Genomic DNA, 17,145 nt, shown 5'->3' with positions numbered 1-17,145 from the left:
CTTCCGGAGGGATGCTGTTGATCAGTGTGTGGAGCCATTCCAGGCCGGTGTGTGTGTGTGTGTGTGTGTGAGGTCCATGCTGTCAGAGCTCAGGTCACACACCAATCATTCCTGCTCACCAGACCATGCTGAAAGAAGATGCTGACACTCACATCTGCATTGCACACCAACTTTTATTTTGAGCCCAGCATTTAAACATATATGTACAGTTTTTAAACTAAAGAGAGGAAAATAAACATTTTATTCTAGGCCACATGAGATTAGAGATGGTGTATACGCAGGAATGGGAGGCGGTCATCACCGACACAGATGGATGGAGTGATCAGAGAATCCAAATGCCTTCTTCATATGCAAACAGATAATTATATGAACCATCACGCATTTAGCATTGAGATTAACAGGCCATTCCTCAGACAAATAGTAGCCTAAAAACAATAGCATTATTATAATAAGTAAGCACCCTAAAAAGCCACTTCCTACACATGCATGTACGTCCGCATCCCAAAGGATTTACCACAACCACTAAAACAGGGCGGAATCGGCAAGCAGAAGCGTCATCTTGCTGCCAAGAGAGAGACGGAACATGCTCCGTGTCCAGAAATCGTCCATGGGTCTCGGATCTGCTGATAATGACCGAGCGGGGACTGGTTGCTCTCGGCAGGTTAAGCTAACCGGTTGTGTATAACTGGAGGACAAACTTACTTAAGGTTTAACGTAACAAAGGAAACTAACCCGTTTACAAAGTAGCATATTTATATTATAACCAGGATAGTAAAGATGAACTGTTAGTGTGTAAATCCCAGGCACACGCTGGCTGCAGAGGGGCTTCACGGGGCCCGGGGGTGTAGTACAGGGAAGCAGTACACCCTGACGGCCACACGGTGTCCTCGGTGGTCGGACACTATCAGTGTGACGTGTGACACGGGGGCCCAGAGCAGGCAGCTCTCACACACAGAGCACTGAGCCTGATATTACCCAGACATCAAAACAGCGAGCGGCTGTACTACAGCCATGAGCTTGGTACCCTGCCTGTCCTGGGTGCGAGGGGGCCATGAAATCCAGCCTGTTGATAAATACCTAAACATGCAGATCAGAAAATGACGTATCTTCGCATATGACCCCGAAAGCCCATTCACAGGACGGGCTGCGGTCAGAGTGACTAGCAGGTCTGATTTGTGAAGACGCTGCTTTCCTACCGTCCACATATGAGATCGCGGAATATAAACAGTGTGTATGTGTGGTGGCTGCAGAGGAGAGTGAAGTGCCACTAGGGTGCGCCTACGGGACACTGGTGCACTGTTAAGGACAGGCGGGGACTCTTGCGAGGCAGACCGGGGTCATGCTAATCATGGGGAGCACACTGTCTCACCCAGGGAGGTCCCAAAGCGAGACAACAGGTCTTAGAAACAGTCTGAAGAGACGCCCGTCCCCCTCCCCCATCCCATCTGGTGAGCCCAATCGGGAACAGCGAGAGTGAGAATGTTAGGCATCACCCCAGTGCTGTCCACGGCCACCTTTCTTCAGGAAGATCACCGCTGTGACAGCTCATCGTCCCAGAGCATCGTCGTGACCCGAGGTGCTGTTTGTGCAAGACCGTTTCTGCCGGAGAACCAGCTCACGCTGTCCTAACGGCACCTCGTCATGGCAACTAAAACTGCACGATTATATTAAAATTTACAGGTATTATCTACATTTATATTTACATTTACACTTAACGGTACCAAGTCATCTGCAGCACGGTTTAAAAAAAAAGAAAGAAACGCAGAACGTGTGCTACAGTGATTCAGAACGTTAAATAATATTGAAAACTGGAATCATATTAGAATAAAAAAGCCTTCTGTTACTGTTCAAGGTCCACAGGAAGATTAATCATCCGGTCACTGTTGTATAATGTTCTGATGGCGTTTATAAAATGGTCTTCCCAGTACATACAGAACACTTCATCTGAAGTCATGTGCAGGGTCTGAGGCCAGCAGGGGGAGTCGTGTCCCTCTCCGCTGCACAGAGGGTCTGTCCGTCCGCCTGACGTCACCTCCTGCTGGTGGCCGGGGCCGTCCTCACCAGGCCTGTGGCGAGGCCACACGTGGGCTCCGTGCGTTCTCTAAGCATTGGATGTCGGCGAGGGCCCTCTGAAAAAGCGGGCATGGAGAGGAAGATGTCGAGCACTGAGTCCGTCGGCAAATGGCAGCGTGCCCCCTAGCCGCGAGCGGATCGCCGTGCCAGACTCACCTCGAACTTGGACATGAATTCGGAGAAGATGGCGAAGAAGGCCTCGGTCGTGGTGGCCTTACTGTCCTCCCCGAAGAAGGAGGCCACCTTGCTGAACTCCAGCATGGCTCTCTGCTGCAGCGACTCCAGCGACTGCACCGCCGGGTGACTGTTCTCCAGGAAGCTCTGTGGCAGCGGGGGTCAAGGAGCACAGCACCACGTCGATCTGTGCCTGCCTGTGTGCGTCTGTGCCCATCTGTGTGTCTGTGCCTGTGTATGTGCGTCTGTGCCCATTTGTGTGTCTGTGCCTGTCTATGTGCGTCTGTGCCCATCTGTGTGCGTCTGCACCTGTCTGTGTGTTTGTGCCGGCCTGTGTGCGTCTGTGTTTCTCTGTTTCTGCATGTCTGTGTTTCTGTGTGTGTGCTTTCTGAGTGTGTCTGTTTTTCTGCATGTGTCCGTGTTTTTGTGTGTTTCTGCATGTGCGTGCTCACGCTAGGCCACTCCCCTGCCTTTAAGGAATACACTCATGATGGCTGCAAATCGGTCATCTGCCGTGATGGGCATTTTCTGGCAGGCAGTCCGGATGTCCTGGACGGTGCTGTGAAGATCGTTAAGGTCCGCAGTGATTGTTCTCTGATTAACTGTGCATGAGAGAGCGAGAGAACTGCGGTGAGCCCACGCTGTTAATCATTACACCAGAGAAAACACCGGAATGTGAGAGGGCTGACGGCCAGAGCGTGTTTAGCTGTGCTGCATTTTCACACACTTCCCTTAACACTGATGTGCTTGGTCCCATTGAGCTCATGCCTGATGGGTACAGACCTGGATGTTACCCTATCTCTCTCTCTCTGTCGACCCGTCTCTCTCAGTCAGCCTGTCTGTCTCTCTCAGTCAGCCTGTCTGTCTCTCTCAGTCAGCCTGTCTATTTGTCTCTCTCTGTGAACCTGTCTCTCTCTCTGTCAGCCTGTCTCTCAGTCAGCCTGTCTCTCTCTCTCTCTCAGCCAGCCTGTCTCTCTCTCTCAGTCAGCCTGTCTCTCTCTCTCTCTGGCAGCCTGTCTCTCTCTCTCTCTCAGCCAGCCTGTCTCTCTCTCTCAGTCAGCCTGTCTCTCTCTCTCTCTCTCTCTCAGTCAGCCTGTCTCTCTCTCTCTCTCAGTCAGCCTGTCTCTCTCTCTCTCAGTCAGCCTGTCTCTCTCTCTCTCTCTCAGTCAGCCTGTCTCTCTCTCTCTCAGTCAGCCTGTCTCTCTCTCTCAGGCAGCCTGTCTCTCTCTCTCTCAGGCAGCCTGTCTCTCTCTCTCTGTTAGCCTCTTCTGGCCTCCTGTTTTTCAGAGCATTGTAATTCACCAGCTGCAGCACTAGATTCCCAGGTGAGTCGCAGGGCTCGCTCACCTTTGGCAGCGAGGGACACGGTGGGAAGGTCCTTGGCAAAGCCCAGTAATTCCGGAAAGTGCTGGCTTAACGATTTGGCGAGGACGTGCAGGAAAGTCCACTTGCCGTCCACCGTCTTCGTGGTGCTGAGCTGCAAGGTTGTGACACAGTCATCATGTGGCTTCACCTGGTCCCGCGAGGAGTTGAGAAACTCCACAATGCCTCGGGACCAGCCCAGACTAAGCAGACTTAGAGATGTTCTCAATGACAGTGTAGGTCTGTATTTATATTATTATATCTGTCTGATTATGGACGTGTTTCACTGCAGGCTGACCCACACTGACAGTGTCTCTCCAGGCCGGAAGGCTGTACCTCAGTCAGAAAATTGATCTTAAATCCAGTGGGTTTGCTGGTCTTGGGCTGCCCATTGTTCAGGTAGTTCCCCATAGCCAGGACAAACTACAAAGAAAGAGTCTGGATCACAGCTGAGGTCTGAGCTGGCTTGTGTCAAAAACAGACGTCAGAAATGAAGCATGCAACGGGACACAAGGACCATGCGGCCGCGCGTACCTCCAGGATCTTGGCTAGCTTCTTGCTGCTCCTGAGCTCCAGGGAGGCTTTGTAGATGCACTCATAGCCAACCTTCATCTCCTCGGTTTTCTCCTGGAGCGTGGTCTTAAAGAGGAGACTCCTCAGACGGGTCTTGTAGTCAGGAACGGAAAGCATCTGGGAGCACCACAAGAAACTCAGACCCATGAGAGTATCATATCATTGGATGACACTGTTCTGGTCTGGCGGGGGTGTCGCCGTGGTACAGGCCCCCACACATGCACGCACCTCCAGCACAAACTGGTCGGGCTCGCTGAGCTTGGCCGGCTTGTCCCGGTACCGCTCATACTGCTGGGCCTCGTCGTCGTCCGGCGCGTACAGCAGCAGCTGCTTGATGTGTGCAGGCTCCAGGCGCTCTGTGGCCATGGTCATCAGCACGTGCCGCAGCTCAGCGGGGGACAGCTTCAGGTGGGCGATCAGGATGGCTGGGGATACACGGCAACCACGTGACCGCCAGCTCCCATCTGACAGCCCCCCCCACCGCCCCGGGGTGACCGGCATACTCACAGGCGTTGTAGGCCTTCTTGTGTGACAGGATCTCAATCACGTCCCTCTTCTTGAAGGATTCAGACTGCAGGATCAGTTCTGGAACAGAGACTGACACAATTTACAAGCATGAGGTGCCGTTTTGCTGATAGCCTGAGCAGGTATGGGGAACCGGGCTCTGAGTGTGTATGTGTGTGGGGGGAGGGGGGGGGCAGTGCAGGCAGCAGGCCTTTCTGGCAGGGGGCAGATGATGAGGGGAGATATGAGAGAGAGAGAGAGACAGAGAGAGAGAGACAGATAGACAGACAGAGACAAAGTTAGAGGGCTAGAGAGAGAGATAGAGTGACAAGAATAGAAAGAGACAGACAGGCAGAGTGATGGGGATAGAGAGGGACAGACAGACAGGCAGAGTGATGCAGAGAGAAACGGACAAAGTGACCGGGACAGAGAGAGACACAGACAAAGTTACAGACACAGAAAGAGACAGACAGACAGAGAGACAGACAGACAGACAGAGAGACAGACAGACCAAGTGATGGGGACAGAGAGACATGTATACACAGAGATGAAGGAGAGGAAAAGTGATGGTGGAGCAAGAGACAGGCAGAGGCACACAGGAAGATAAGCAGAGCAAAGGATAAGCAGGGACAGAGGGAGGGAGGGAGGGAGGGAAGGTTGGCGTTTATTTGAATGGCTTTGTAATTGATGAAAAGTGAGCCCATAAAAGTGTAAACAAATCATTAAGGTTGTTAAATAAGGGTGGATCTCTGAGGCACATCATAATGAGAACCTACAGCAGCCCAGTGTAATGATACAGTGAGCAGATGCAGCATTCGCTCTGCAAGTATCGAAAGGTGCTGCAGTTTAATTAAAATGATTCTGAAAGGCAAACGTAAAACTGAACTGTTAAGTTGCATTTACATGACATCACTCAACATCACTCTTATCCTCTGTGAGGCTTACGGCCGTTGATGATGCGGGGAAAGCCCTCTGATACTTACTGGGGCTCTTCTGGGTCCCAAAGTGCAGCTCCAAATCGAGGTATTTCACCATGTCACTCAGCTTGTCAAAATCAGAGTCGGCGCCGAGCTGCAACACAGAGCAGATTTGGCACCCCCTGCTGACTGGACAGACGTAATGCGGACAGGACGTCACGCCATACCCACCTGACCCCAGATGGTGCCCTCCGAGTTCTCCACCTGCTCCCATCGGAGGCGCTTCACGTTCATCTGGCTGGAGTCTGCACGCTGGAGCGTGGACGGGGGCAGAGGGGGAGGCTCACATGGCGGGGGCAGAGGGGGAGGGGGCGGGGGCACTGTGTGTGATTGGCCTGAATGGTGTGATGGGACAGGGCTATGCCGAGGGGGCTGGGCCTGGTGGGCGGGATGCTGCTGTGATTGGTAGGGAGTCTTAGGGGGAGGTGACGGGTAGGTTAGCTGAGAGGACTGGGCCTGGTGGGCGAGATGTTGCTGCGATTGGTAGGGAGGCCTTGGAGGAGGTGATTGGAAGGATAGGGGATGGGGCGGTGCCTGGTGGGCAGAATGCTGATGCGATTGGTACACAGGCTTAGGGGGCGGTGACTGGTACGTCAGATTAGGAGACTGGCGGATGGAATGCTCCACTGATTGGTAGGTAGGTTGCGGGCCGTGCGACTGCGATTGGTAGATGGGCTGAGGGGGTTGGGCCTGGTGGACTAGATGCTGCTGCGGCTGGAAGGAGGACAGGATGGGCTGCGGGGACGAGTGCGGCAGTGAGTGGGGCTGCGACCGGATCTGCACCTGCTGCAGCAGGAGAGTGGTCTCTGGGGACAGGATGAGCGGCAGCGACTGGTGGCTGGGGTGCATGTGCTGGGCCTGCAGCTCCTCCCGTGTGGGCAGCACCTTGTGCAGCGACTGGCGGTTGGGCAGGATGCCGCGTGGCGGGGGAGGCGGAGGGGGCACTGCGTGGCGCCGGAAGGGCGACGGTCCCCGGGGGGCACGCTCCGGGGAGAGCTCGTCCGGCAGGGGCGGGTCGTTGAACTGCACGGGCGGGGGTGGCGGCGGACTCTGGGGAGGGGGTGGGATCTGCTCAGAGCTGGAGGAGTAGGTGAGCGAACTAGCGTCGTCGCTGCTGCTGTGCAGCTCGCTGGGGCTGCTCGCATCCTGCGGCAGGAAGCCACCGTCGTCCTCCTCCTCCTGGAAGCCCAGCTGCATGGATGCCTGCGGGGAAGCACGGCCAGAGCTAACGGGCTGCCATTCACATCACGTGCGCAGACCGAGCGGCACTAAGGAGCTTTAACGGTACAGACGAGAGCCACCACCGGCTGCAGGGATGAGCCAATGAGCTTCTTCCTTTTCCATATCACGTGACTGACGTGCAGCCGGGGTGACCTACCTCCTCGTAGTCGTTGTCTGGAGTGAGGAAGTCGTCCACCGCAGTGACACGGTGGCCGAGCTGCTCGTTCAACGCATCCAGGAACTTGTCAGTGTCCTGTGTGTGGGGTGGGGGCGAGAAGGTGAAGAGGTTCCCGCGGTGGGTCGGGGGCGTGGGGGGGTAGTCGACAGGCGGTGGTGACGGCAGGGGACTGTCCAGGCTCATGTACGGGTTGGATTCGGCGCCGGCCTGGCCGGGCACGCCCGCGGGGTAGCACTGGCATGCGGCACTGGGCAGCTGCTCCCTCCAGGACAGGGAGGGCGCTGATTTCCGACTGCCTGCAGAACACATGCGCAAAAGATCACAGAATATGAAGCTAAATGAGGGACAGAAGAATCACAGAATGCAGAGCTGAAGAGAAATTCATAACTGAGTCTGACTGCTACAAAATACCGTGTTGTACAGTAAATCTATGGCATCTTCCCTTGACCACTGATTCCAAGGATTGCAGGCTCAGTCCCATGACAGAGCTGAACACCTAGACCTGAACGCCAGATAGACATACTGACCTCCTCCATGCATGGAGGGGGAGTGGGTGTGGCCAATGGCGTCGGGCTCCACCACGGGCTCTGGGAGGGGCGAGGAGCGACTCTTCAGGGACCTGGAGGCCTTCCCGCCCGAGTACACGTTCCCCACCTCCAGTTCAGTGTAGACGGTGGACAGCTGCAGATGGACGACACGAATCACCAGAGCTGTCCTAGCTGCCTTGTCAGCACTGTGATTGGATGGAGGCTGTTTATACCCACATTGTTCAGGTTGGGAGTCTCAGGAAGGGACGTCCCGTCTCCAGACTGCCGCTCCCCGGGGGCGAGCCGCATGCCCACCTCCATGGGTTCGTTATGGGTCCCTGGGGACAGAGGGAGACAGAGCGAGGTAAATGCTCCTTCCAGACCCCGCACATGCTCAGTGACGCCTATGAGGTGACGAGAAAAGCAGACATGGAGGCTAACAACCTCAGGGACTTTCCTGGAGACCTGTTTAATCTATCTAAGTAAAAACAAGCAAACTGTAACTGAATAAACCAGTGAGATAAACAAGTGCACTCCAGTTAAGGAGCAAAAACAGCTATCAACCAGTCAAATGCAAGAACCCATTATTAAACAAGCAGGCCAAATGTTGTTTGGTTTAAAGTGTGAAATATTAAATATAAAGGCAAGCAGTGACAATCCTCCCAGGGGGGCATAAAGCTGAACAGTGTAACAGCCGCAAAGTTTATATAAGCTTTAGATAAGCTATTAACTAATGTTTATTTGTGGGTGGAGCTTTGGCTAGGTGTGGGTGGAGTTAAAACATGTTGGGGGCGGGGTTCATGCGTGCCGTGGGCGGAGTCTATAAATACTCAGGCTGGGTTTATACATGCTACGGGCAGAGTTTGGACATACTGGGAGCGGAGTTCAGACATGCTGCAGGCAGACCCATGCCCAGGTTGGTGCCTATGATGAGGTCGTCAGAGCTGCGGCCTCTCACGCTGCTCCGGTACGCCGTGCCCGTCACACGCATGGAGCTGCTACGCCGGTGTGTCTCAGGGGCAGGTTCCGGCTCGGCGGGGGCAGCTGGGGTGGGGAGAGACATGCATACGCAGGAAATCACGGCACGCAGAAGAGCGAATATTAACACGAGACCGGACGACAGATGCAGTAAAGATTACACACATGCGGGTTCGTGCGGACAGGGAAACGCACCTGCAGGTTGCGTGCGGAAGCCCAGGAAACGAGCCATCTTCTGCTGACACTGCTCCTGCTCTTCGTAGGTCAGTAGCTGGTAGATGAACTGCCAGAGGACCTGCTTGGCAGGTGTGTCCAGTACAGGAAAGACGTCCACGATGAGTGTGTCCACGTTTCTGTGCCGTGTGTGGGGAGGCAGGTGAGACAGTGGGCCGTCGGAGCCACACGTCACGGAGGGAAACAGGAACGTTGTACACACCTCTGCTGGAAGAAAAGCTCCAGCGCCTTGCAGATGGTGTAGCGCTCCTGGTGCGTGAGCAGGTGCTCCAGCTGCTGGCCGAAGGTGCGGCCGTGGACACGGATGCTGGGGGGCAGGATCTCTGTGACCCAGTGCAGTGATCGGAGCTCAGGAGATCGAGACCCCGGGGAGCCAGGTACCCCCAGCTCAGGCTCCAGGGGTGCCAGGGGGGGGCCTGATGGCCCATCTTCCACCACCAGGGTGGGCATGGCCCCACTACCCTGTAGCATGGAGACCACCTTCTCATGGGAGCAGCACCTGGCAGATATGGGGGAGGGGCTTATTAGTATTATGAATGAGTAATGGAGTGTGTTAGAGGAAGGGTGGGGAAGGGGCGGGGCCTAGGCAAATATAGCTGAAGGGCGGAAGTGGGGCCCAATCGCCTTCAGCTGAGAGAAAGGGGGGACCTGAACAGGGTGTTCAGCAGGACTGGACGCTATTAAATGCATCTATTTTCATATACACAGCACTGCGTAAAACTAAACACGCTGGGGTGAGTTGCTATTTCTGTCTGACTGCAGTAGATGGAACCTCATTTCAAGATGTGTTGTGAATTTGTGTGTCATGTTTACAAGAGATAATAACCAGAGTACTGTCATCCCCCCCCCCCAGTGCACACACCTCATGTCCAGTCCGTTGAGAAACAGGATACGATCCCCGGGTTTGAGGCCTGCCTTCTCTGCGGGGCTCCCTGCGAGGGTGACAGGATGAGGTGTGGGGGGGGGGCACCGCCTGAGCATGTTGCCATCTCCCCTAGAGTGACCCCCCCTGCCCCACCCACCCAATCATTCTAAACCGGCCTGACCTGCGTGCTCCCTCTGGGGCTCCCCCTGACTAATACGTGGTCCATGTATCAGCTTCCAGCCACGTCATCCCCCCCCCCCCCACCCGCTGCACACCTGTGGCCGCCCTCCCTCACTGGGATGATTCAGCGAGGGTCCTCTGCCACCCACCATCCCTGAAATAGCTTCATGTGGCTTCATTCACACAGAGCCGCAAGGCAGCTCGGTTGTTGATACACAAATATCACAGTGTTGATACATTTAAACAGCGGAACTAATTAAGACCCTCTAACAAGCAAGACGTTTCAATGATGACATTTCGGAATAATATATTTAGTCGACAGTTAAGTACTTAGTACAAAAAGTAACGCTTGCATCAGTGCTCATGCTTTAGCTGACACTCCCATGCACCACAAGCTGCACGCATGCTGGGATTACAGGACTCACTCCAAACAGGTGCTCTGCATATTATGCTGCAGAGGGTGTGTGCAGAAGGTGTGAGGAGTGAACATACCCTGGTCGCAACCTATCAGCAGACCAGCTGCAGACACACGCCATGCAGTCGCGGAGACTTGCAGGGTGGGACACGGTCGTACCTGGGATGACGGAGTCGATCCAGACAGGAGCGTGGCCCCGGAGCGTGAACCCAAAGCTCTTGTTCCCCTTGTAGACACGCACGGTCCTGGGGCGCACGAATGGAGTTAACATCAGGCCTACCCGGCCAAGTTACCCATAATGTCTCAGAAGTCCCGAATTAGCCGGAGGATGTCAGCTTGGAAGGCTAAAGGCCACCCCACCGACTACACATATTCTCAAATACACTGGAGTCTAATAGGTGGAGGGGCCTGATGGGTAGAGGGCCCTCAGGTACACCCCAGGACCCCTGGAAATCGTGTGGCCTAATTTACTCCACCCATATGTGCTTTCTAGGCTTCAGGGCTCAAACAAAGCCCAATCAACGAGGGCAATCAGTAATCAGCCAATGAGGTGGGCAGTAATCCTTGTCTGAGGAGATAGTTGCTGGTGCTGAGGCCCCACCCATCACCTGCCATCCCCCACCCACCAGCATCTGCTTGGTTTCCACAGCAACCCCTGGCCGAAGTTACGTAAGTGCTGAAGGAAGTAAAGTTCACGTGTGGTCCTGATTGGGCAGCTCTGGCACCCGCCTAATGGCAGTTTAAGTGCCGGGCGCTGCCCGAACTGTGGAGACACTCAGGGATCTCGTAACCTGAGCTGTGAGGAACAGACATGGCTGTTAGGTTTGTGTGGAGGGAGCCTGTTTTCTCTGTAAGCCAGCCACGGGCAGATACCGCCTCCTACTGGAGGACATCGGTATAGCTGGGATCCGAAGTGTGGACCACGCACAATCTTAGACTCACGGCGTCTCTGAAAGGGCAAGATGCAGGCGGCGGAGCTGTGAACGCTCCAGTACGTTTCTCACCCTCCAATGCTCGCAGGAGGGCCGGAGAAACAAAGCACTGCATGTCGGCCTCCCACGTGGCGACAGCTCCCCGCAAACACGGAGGCGGCAAACCGCAGGCTGGGGGGCTGTGCGGGAAAAGCCTCGCTGGGACACTCACCCTCCCCAGCAGGTGTCAGCGTGAGCCAGGCTCTAGGCAGCTTTATACAGCTCCTTCACCCTCCCCAGCAACACATGGTGCATTTTCTGAAGCTCCCAGTCCGCAACATAGCACATCCTGTCCCATAGTTATGCCATAGTCTGCTCCATTATTCCATGGCACATAAGTGCTCCTATCAAACCCATGTAGGGTGAGCTTTAACACTCCCGTCCCAAGTTCCAGCTCGACATCCATCTAGATATCCAGACATCACCGACCTTTGACCTTCACAAACATCTGAGGACTGAAGACCCCATTACTCGTTATGGAAATTTGACCAATCCTGCAACCCGTGAAATTTGTCCCCATAATTCCTTGCTTCTACCTTTAATGGTACCCAACCACGTTAGGAGGTAGACGCTCACCTGTAGCCAATGGTGGAGCTGCTGTGACCCACCACCAGGGAGGTGGTCTTCCTGAGGCCGCGGGCGGGCGGCGGGGGGCCGGGGATGTCCTCCGTGGCCACAGAGGAACGGGGAACAGAGCTGGCACGTGTGGACACCAGCAGCCGCTCAGGGTGGTCCTCGCTGCGGCTGCGGCGGAGTCGGTTCTGACCCGGGCTGCTGAGGCTCCGTCCCCGGCGGACCCGCTGCAGGAGGCCCTGGGACACCATCTCATCGAAACGTTCCCGGTGTTTCTTGGGGATGAAGATCCTGGCAAACATGGTAGAGCAAAAGGAAGGAGAAGGGGGTCGCATCAGGTGCCAGCCCTACCCACCGCGGCTGGCCCGACGTCCCGACCAACGGGCACCTAGCCACATGCTGAGCCGGGCAGTGCCAGGCTCCTACAGCGAGAAAAGGAGTAGCCCAAATAGAAGCTGACTGAGCTGAAGTAGGTCAGCACTTCCGAAACCTCACTAAACACCCCCACCAGAGAGAGGAAGTTCAGGCACAGTCAGTCTGCAATGGCACCAGAATCGCAGCCGGCTGGTGCGCTTAAGAAAGCCACCAGAAATGAGAGTGGCACTGACTTATTCTCCCCACAGGCCAGAATAACAGAAAGTATCTCCAAAAGTGAGGAGGGAGTCGGCACTCGCTGCCTCCAGATGCCTAGTGTAATCCCGGGATGCTGCTGGGAGAGCGAGGCTGGACAGGAGCCTGGGTGCCGGCTGTCTCTCCCCATCAGGACCCGTGGAGCCTGCTCCAGCTGCCGCCTGCTCTCCAGGCGGGAGAGCGCTCAGCTTCAGTCTTTCTCCTCCCTCTCTTTTTCTCTCTCTCACTCACTTGCTCACCCGCTCTCCGTGCCTGCAGTGAATTGGCTCTTTGCTAGCGCCCGCTGTACGGAGACATTAATGTGGGCAGCCAGCCTATCGCACAGGCACAGCCAACGCTGGCATCTCCCAGCCAGAAAGAATCCCTCATTCTACTGCTTTCGTAACAAATTGTCATTCTCCCATGTGAGAATTGTTCCGCGGCTCCTTCCACGGGGCTCACACACACTCTCCTGGTGCTTGATCCAGAGTGACTCGGCCTCACGCTAGATTGCAGATCTACCGTTCTGACCGCAAAGGTGGAGCATGCCCAGTTCAGACAGTGGCAGGAGCCAACACACTGCCAGGGCCACTGAAGCAGCCAGGCCGATAAACTCAGACCGCACTCCCACAAACTGTAACAAAGTGCCTTCAATAGAGGCAGCTTGGGCCATTTAAAGACCACAGAGGGAGAGTAGCAAGAGAGAGGAGCAACAAGTAAGTGGGCGTCAGATCCAGAACAGGACAAAGCTCTGAGCTGACAGACTTAATCAACTAACCGATCAGCTTTAAAGTTGTTTGAAACAAGCCTCACTCCATGATGGCTACGTGAAGCCACCTTCTGCAGCACACACCGGAATATTTTGTGACTTTAAATTAAGAGCAGACACTCTGCGTGATCCTAAATGCAGAACGGAAGCTAACAAGGAAGCTTCATCACTGGTGGATCCTGTTCCCCGTCCATCCACCCCTGCCCAAATCTCCAACGCATGCGCCTTTAACGCTGTGCCCATCTCCCCAGTGCCCGTGTGTTCCATATTTACATCTCTAATCATGCCAGTGTGGGCAAAATAATGAATAAACAAACACAGTGATGACAGATGATTCAGTGATACTGGCCAAGCTGGAGAACCCCCCCCCCCCAAAAAAAAATAATTACATCATAACTGGGCAAGCAAAAGATCTCTGGGAACACCAGAAATGATCGCAGAGACCTTTAAACCCCGGGAAAAACTAATTTGGGGTCCCCATGTGACAACAGTGATCTCACAGGAACTGAGATTTAAGTCCTAATCCTGTCTCATATGAAGACCGCCGCCAAGCCACTTCTTGGAGGTACCCTTTGACGCACAACATGAGACCCTGATCTGGCCAGAACTTTCCATTAGCAACAAGGAACATTGGGAAGTGTCACAATGAGAGTTTAAAGGGCAGCCTGGGGGCTGCTTCCCAAGACTTTCATGCCTTGGGGTGTGTCACCCCGGGACGGCTCCCATAAGGGCTGCTAGGGAGGGACCCTGGGGGACCAGTTCCTATGGCATTTTCACTGCAGCATTGTGACCGAGGTTGAAAAAATCTAAGTGATGAAAAAGCGAGAACACCCTTTTTCGGGCAGCCAGAAGCCGACTCTCAGTCTCCCGTCTTCCGCAGGGAGATCCGATCCGCATGGCAGTCACTATGACAACCATGCCCACAATGACATGGCAAAAAGGGCGGGGGAAACGCTGCTCTTACCTGATATAACAAACCCAGATGGTTCCACTGTCAATCATACTGTTTGGGCTAAACAGCTTGTGACAGCAGGTGACATGGCATGTCAGACAGGAAGGCCTTGGCTCAGAAGCCTATAGAGAGTAAGTGGTCCAAATTGGATGCTTGACTTGAGGGAGAAAGGGCTCAAGAACTTCACCCTCTAGTAGTCAGTCTACATCTACGTTTAAATGGAGCTTCGAGCTAGAGAATCAGGAATGGCACAGCTGAAAGGGGCTCCAATTTCTATGGTTTCTATGGAAATAGAATAAAACCCTCTTGTGGGAGTACAGTTGATGGTTTTAACGGGATTCTTGGATACACAGTACGTCACTGTGTCAGGGTCCATCGTTATCTGGACTTCAGAACTCCTAGCTGTATGCTACTGCTACCTATGAGCGGTTATAAGTTTAGCAGGGGGACAGACTGTTTCTGAACACATGCGAACTAATGGGAAGCTTACAGCAAACACAAGGTCTGACAGCTCCTCCCTCTCTGCTCTGTAGATACCCACTCAGATCCTCCCTCTCTGCTCTGTAGATACCTGCAGGCAGGGGCGCCGCCAGGGGGGAAAGGTTAGAACGATTCTAGGGGCCCAGCACTGACATGGGGCCCTGTTAGGGGCTTTACCTTTTCGCAAAAAGGGGGGGGGGGGGGGCAAAATTCTAATCTTTCATGGGGCCCAAGATTTCTGGCGGCGCCTCCTTCCTCTCTGATCTGTAGTTACCCGTGGGGCTCCGCCCCCTCTGGTTTGTAGATACCCACTGGGCTCCGCCCCCTCTGGTTTGTAGATACCCACGGGGCTCCGCCCCCTCTGGTTTGTAGATACCCACGGGGCTCCGCCCCCTCTGGTTTGTAGATACCCACGGGGCTCCGCCCCCTCTGGTTTGTAGATACCCACGGGGCTCCGCCCCCTCTGGTTTGTAGATACCTGCGGGGCTCCTCCCTCTCTGATGTGTAGATACCTGTGGGGCTCCGCCCCCTCTGGTTTGTAGATACCTGTGGGGCTCCTCCTCCTCTGATCTGTAAACACCCACTCAGTTCCTCCCTATCTGGTCTGTAAATACCCACTCAGTTCCTCCCTCTCTGGCTTGTCGATACCCACAGGGTTCCTCCCTCTTTCATCTGTATATACAAACTCAGCTCTTACATCTCTGGTGGTCTGTAGATAGGTACACAGTTCCTCCTACTGGTTTAAGAGTATGTCCTTCTCCCTGTTCTGAAAACCAGGCCAGCAGCCCTAATACTTCTTGAGACTCAGTGTAGATCTTCAAGGTCAACCTGCATGAAACTGGAACAGTACCGTGGCCCTCTGTATAGGAGCAGCCTTTTCTGGGACAGTGTTGGCCCTAAAGAGTCACACGGTGTAGGAGAGAATGATAATCCACCAGTAAGCAAAACCACAAATGGGACGCATAGCGGCACCCAACTTCACCCCGAGAAGGAGACCGAGCAGCTGAGGCCAGCACCAGGTGACCAGGCAGGAAAAGCCTATCCTCTGTAATGCCACTATTCACAGGCAGAAACTCACATGTAAGGTTGGGGATACGGACTACAGTACGATCTGTGAGGAAACGAGTCAGAACAGAACTGACAGATATTATTCCTTTAAATACTCAAATCAGTTCCACCAAGTGCACTGACATCGCTGACGGGAAGTGGCGTACTTCTTAATTAAAACTTTTCAAATGGGTTTAAAAGCTTTTAGACCATGACTTAGCTGTCAGACTAGTCACTTTATGCAACGGTGGCTGATTTGATGCTACAGGGCAGCTTTCTGTGGTGCTAATTATCTCCAGTACATCAGATCTTCCAAACAGGTTCACCATCTTTCTTTGTTCATTGGAGTCATGCTGTCAGACATGAGGCCTGTAAACGTGACTCAGGCACAGCACAGGCAGCTATATTCAGTATCAACTCTTTCTACTCTAAACGTGCTAAATATTACTCATTGCTCTCTATGTGGATGTCTGAAAAAGCCACTGGTATGCATTTTAAACAGTGATCATTTTCATATGCTTGTTAAAGTGTCCCCATGCAGTCATATTCATTCACATTATTTTACCTTCATGGCTGGAAGATGACTACATACACGCCTGAAATAAACAATGTCCACATCCCACTAACCCTAAGATTGACGTTACCATAGAGCCAGGCTCCCAAAAGAGCGCTTGTTATACGTCAGCTGTAGGAGAAACTGACCCCCGCACCAGTGAATCCAAAGCATTTTAGGCGTCAAAACCATCCTCTCTCAAACAGGATAGCAATCCTGACCTAAACTGTAGTTCACTCTAAATGAATCGAGAGACTCTTCAGATGCATCATGGCTACATTTTAAACATTAATGAAAGAATTCCTCTACATCGATTTTTCACCTCTGCACCATGGCCATGAATTTAATGATTCTTAGTGACAGAAAGCTTCTGCTATGTTCGGTAATTCAGTGAGAATCAGCAAAAGAAGACAATATAAACAAAAAGTGAGACTTTTTTTCATGCGGGGAAACACAAAACTTAACAGATCCATGTGTTTAAAACTTATTAAGGTTCTCTAATGCCCTCAATTAGAAGGAGGTCGAGGCTGTTCTATATTTAAACGTGCAGCGGGGACAGCGTATCGAGGACGCACCGCTTAAAGGGAAGCCTTGATACAACAGGGCCAAACACAGAACTCATACGTTTCAGACCCAGTTTGCAAATTCCTGATTTTTGGGACAAACACACCTCTCAGGAAGTCTGAGCTGACCACAGCAAACAAGGAAGATTAGGCAATTGTACTGGAAGCGCCTACATTTCGTGACTCTGTATTGGGAGCCTCAGACTGGGACTATGTCCCGGTCCCTCATCACGACACGGGTCTCTAATGCCTTGCTGAGACGTCATTAGGACCTGCTTAGCCAGCCTATAACTTTTTGTCCACCATCCTAACAGCCCTGGGGGCTGCTCACAGAAACTGGGTCAAATCAAGAACTTCTGCTATTATG

The 17,145-nt window shown here is 53.5% G+C and overlaps 1 protein-coding gene across 4 annotated transcripts in view; it reads right to left on the bottom strand.

Annotated features, from left to right (window-relative positions):
- Positions 1-155: 155 nt before the first annotated feature.
- The window catches only part of grid2ipa (glutamate receptor, ionotropic, delta 2 (Grid2) interacting protein, a), a 30,327-nt gene continuing 13,337 nt past the window's right edge, over positions 156-17,145 (bottom strand). For all 4 annotated transcript variants that reach the window (XM_072704897.1, XM_072704898.1, XM_072704899.1 and 1 more), the window contains 19 exons: positions 11,809-12,096; positions 10,421-10,506; positions 9,664-9,733; positions 9,004-9,300; positions 8,763-8,920; positions 8,463-8,633; positions 7,827-7,927; positions 7,590-7,743; positions 7,042-7,358; positions 5,835-6,866; positions 5,670-5,757; positions 4,690-4,779; positions 4,411-4,607; positions 4,144-4,299; positions 3,946-4,032; positions 3,595-3,724; positions 2,731-2,849; positions 2,230-2,394; positions 156-2,129 (listed from right to left, as the gene is read on the bottom strand). In XM_072704897.1, the coding sequence (XP_072560998.1) occupies positions 2,058-2,129; positions 2,230-2,394; positions 2,731-2,849; positions 3,595-3,724; positions 3,946-4,032; positions 4,144-4,299; positions 4,411-4,607; positions 4,690-4,779; positions 5,670-5,757; positions 5,835-6,866; positions 7,042-7,358; positions 7,590-7,743; positions 7,827-7,927; positions 8,463-8,633; positions 8,763-8,920; positions 9,004-9,300; positions 9,664-9,733; positions 10,421-10,506; positions 11,809-12,096 (3,778 nt within the window). In that variant the 3' untranslated portion in view covers positions 156-2,057. The remainder of the gene's footprint in view (positions 2,130-2,229; positions 2,395-2,730; positions 2,850-3,594; positions 3,725-3,945; positions 4,033-4,143; positions 4,300-4,410; positions 4,608-4,689; positions 4,780-5,669; positions 5,758-5,834; positions 6,867-7,041; positions 7,359-7,589; positions 7,744-7,826; positions 7,928-8,462; positions 8,634-8,762; positions 8,921-9,003; positions 9,301-9,663; positions 9,734-10,420; positions 10,507-11,808; positions 12,097-17,145) is intronic.

The sequence above is a fragment of the Paramormyrops kingsleyae genome, chromosome 22, assembly GCF_048594095.1.
Source record: "Paramormyrops kingsleyae isolate MSU_618 chromosome 22, PKINGS_0.4, whole genome shotgun sequence".
NCBI lineage: Eukaryota > Metazoa > Chordata > Actinopteri > Osteoglossiformes > Mormyridae > Paramormyrops > Paramormyrops kingsleyae.
This window is presented reverse-complemented; position numbering and strand designations above follow the sequence as displayed.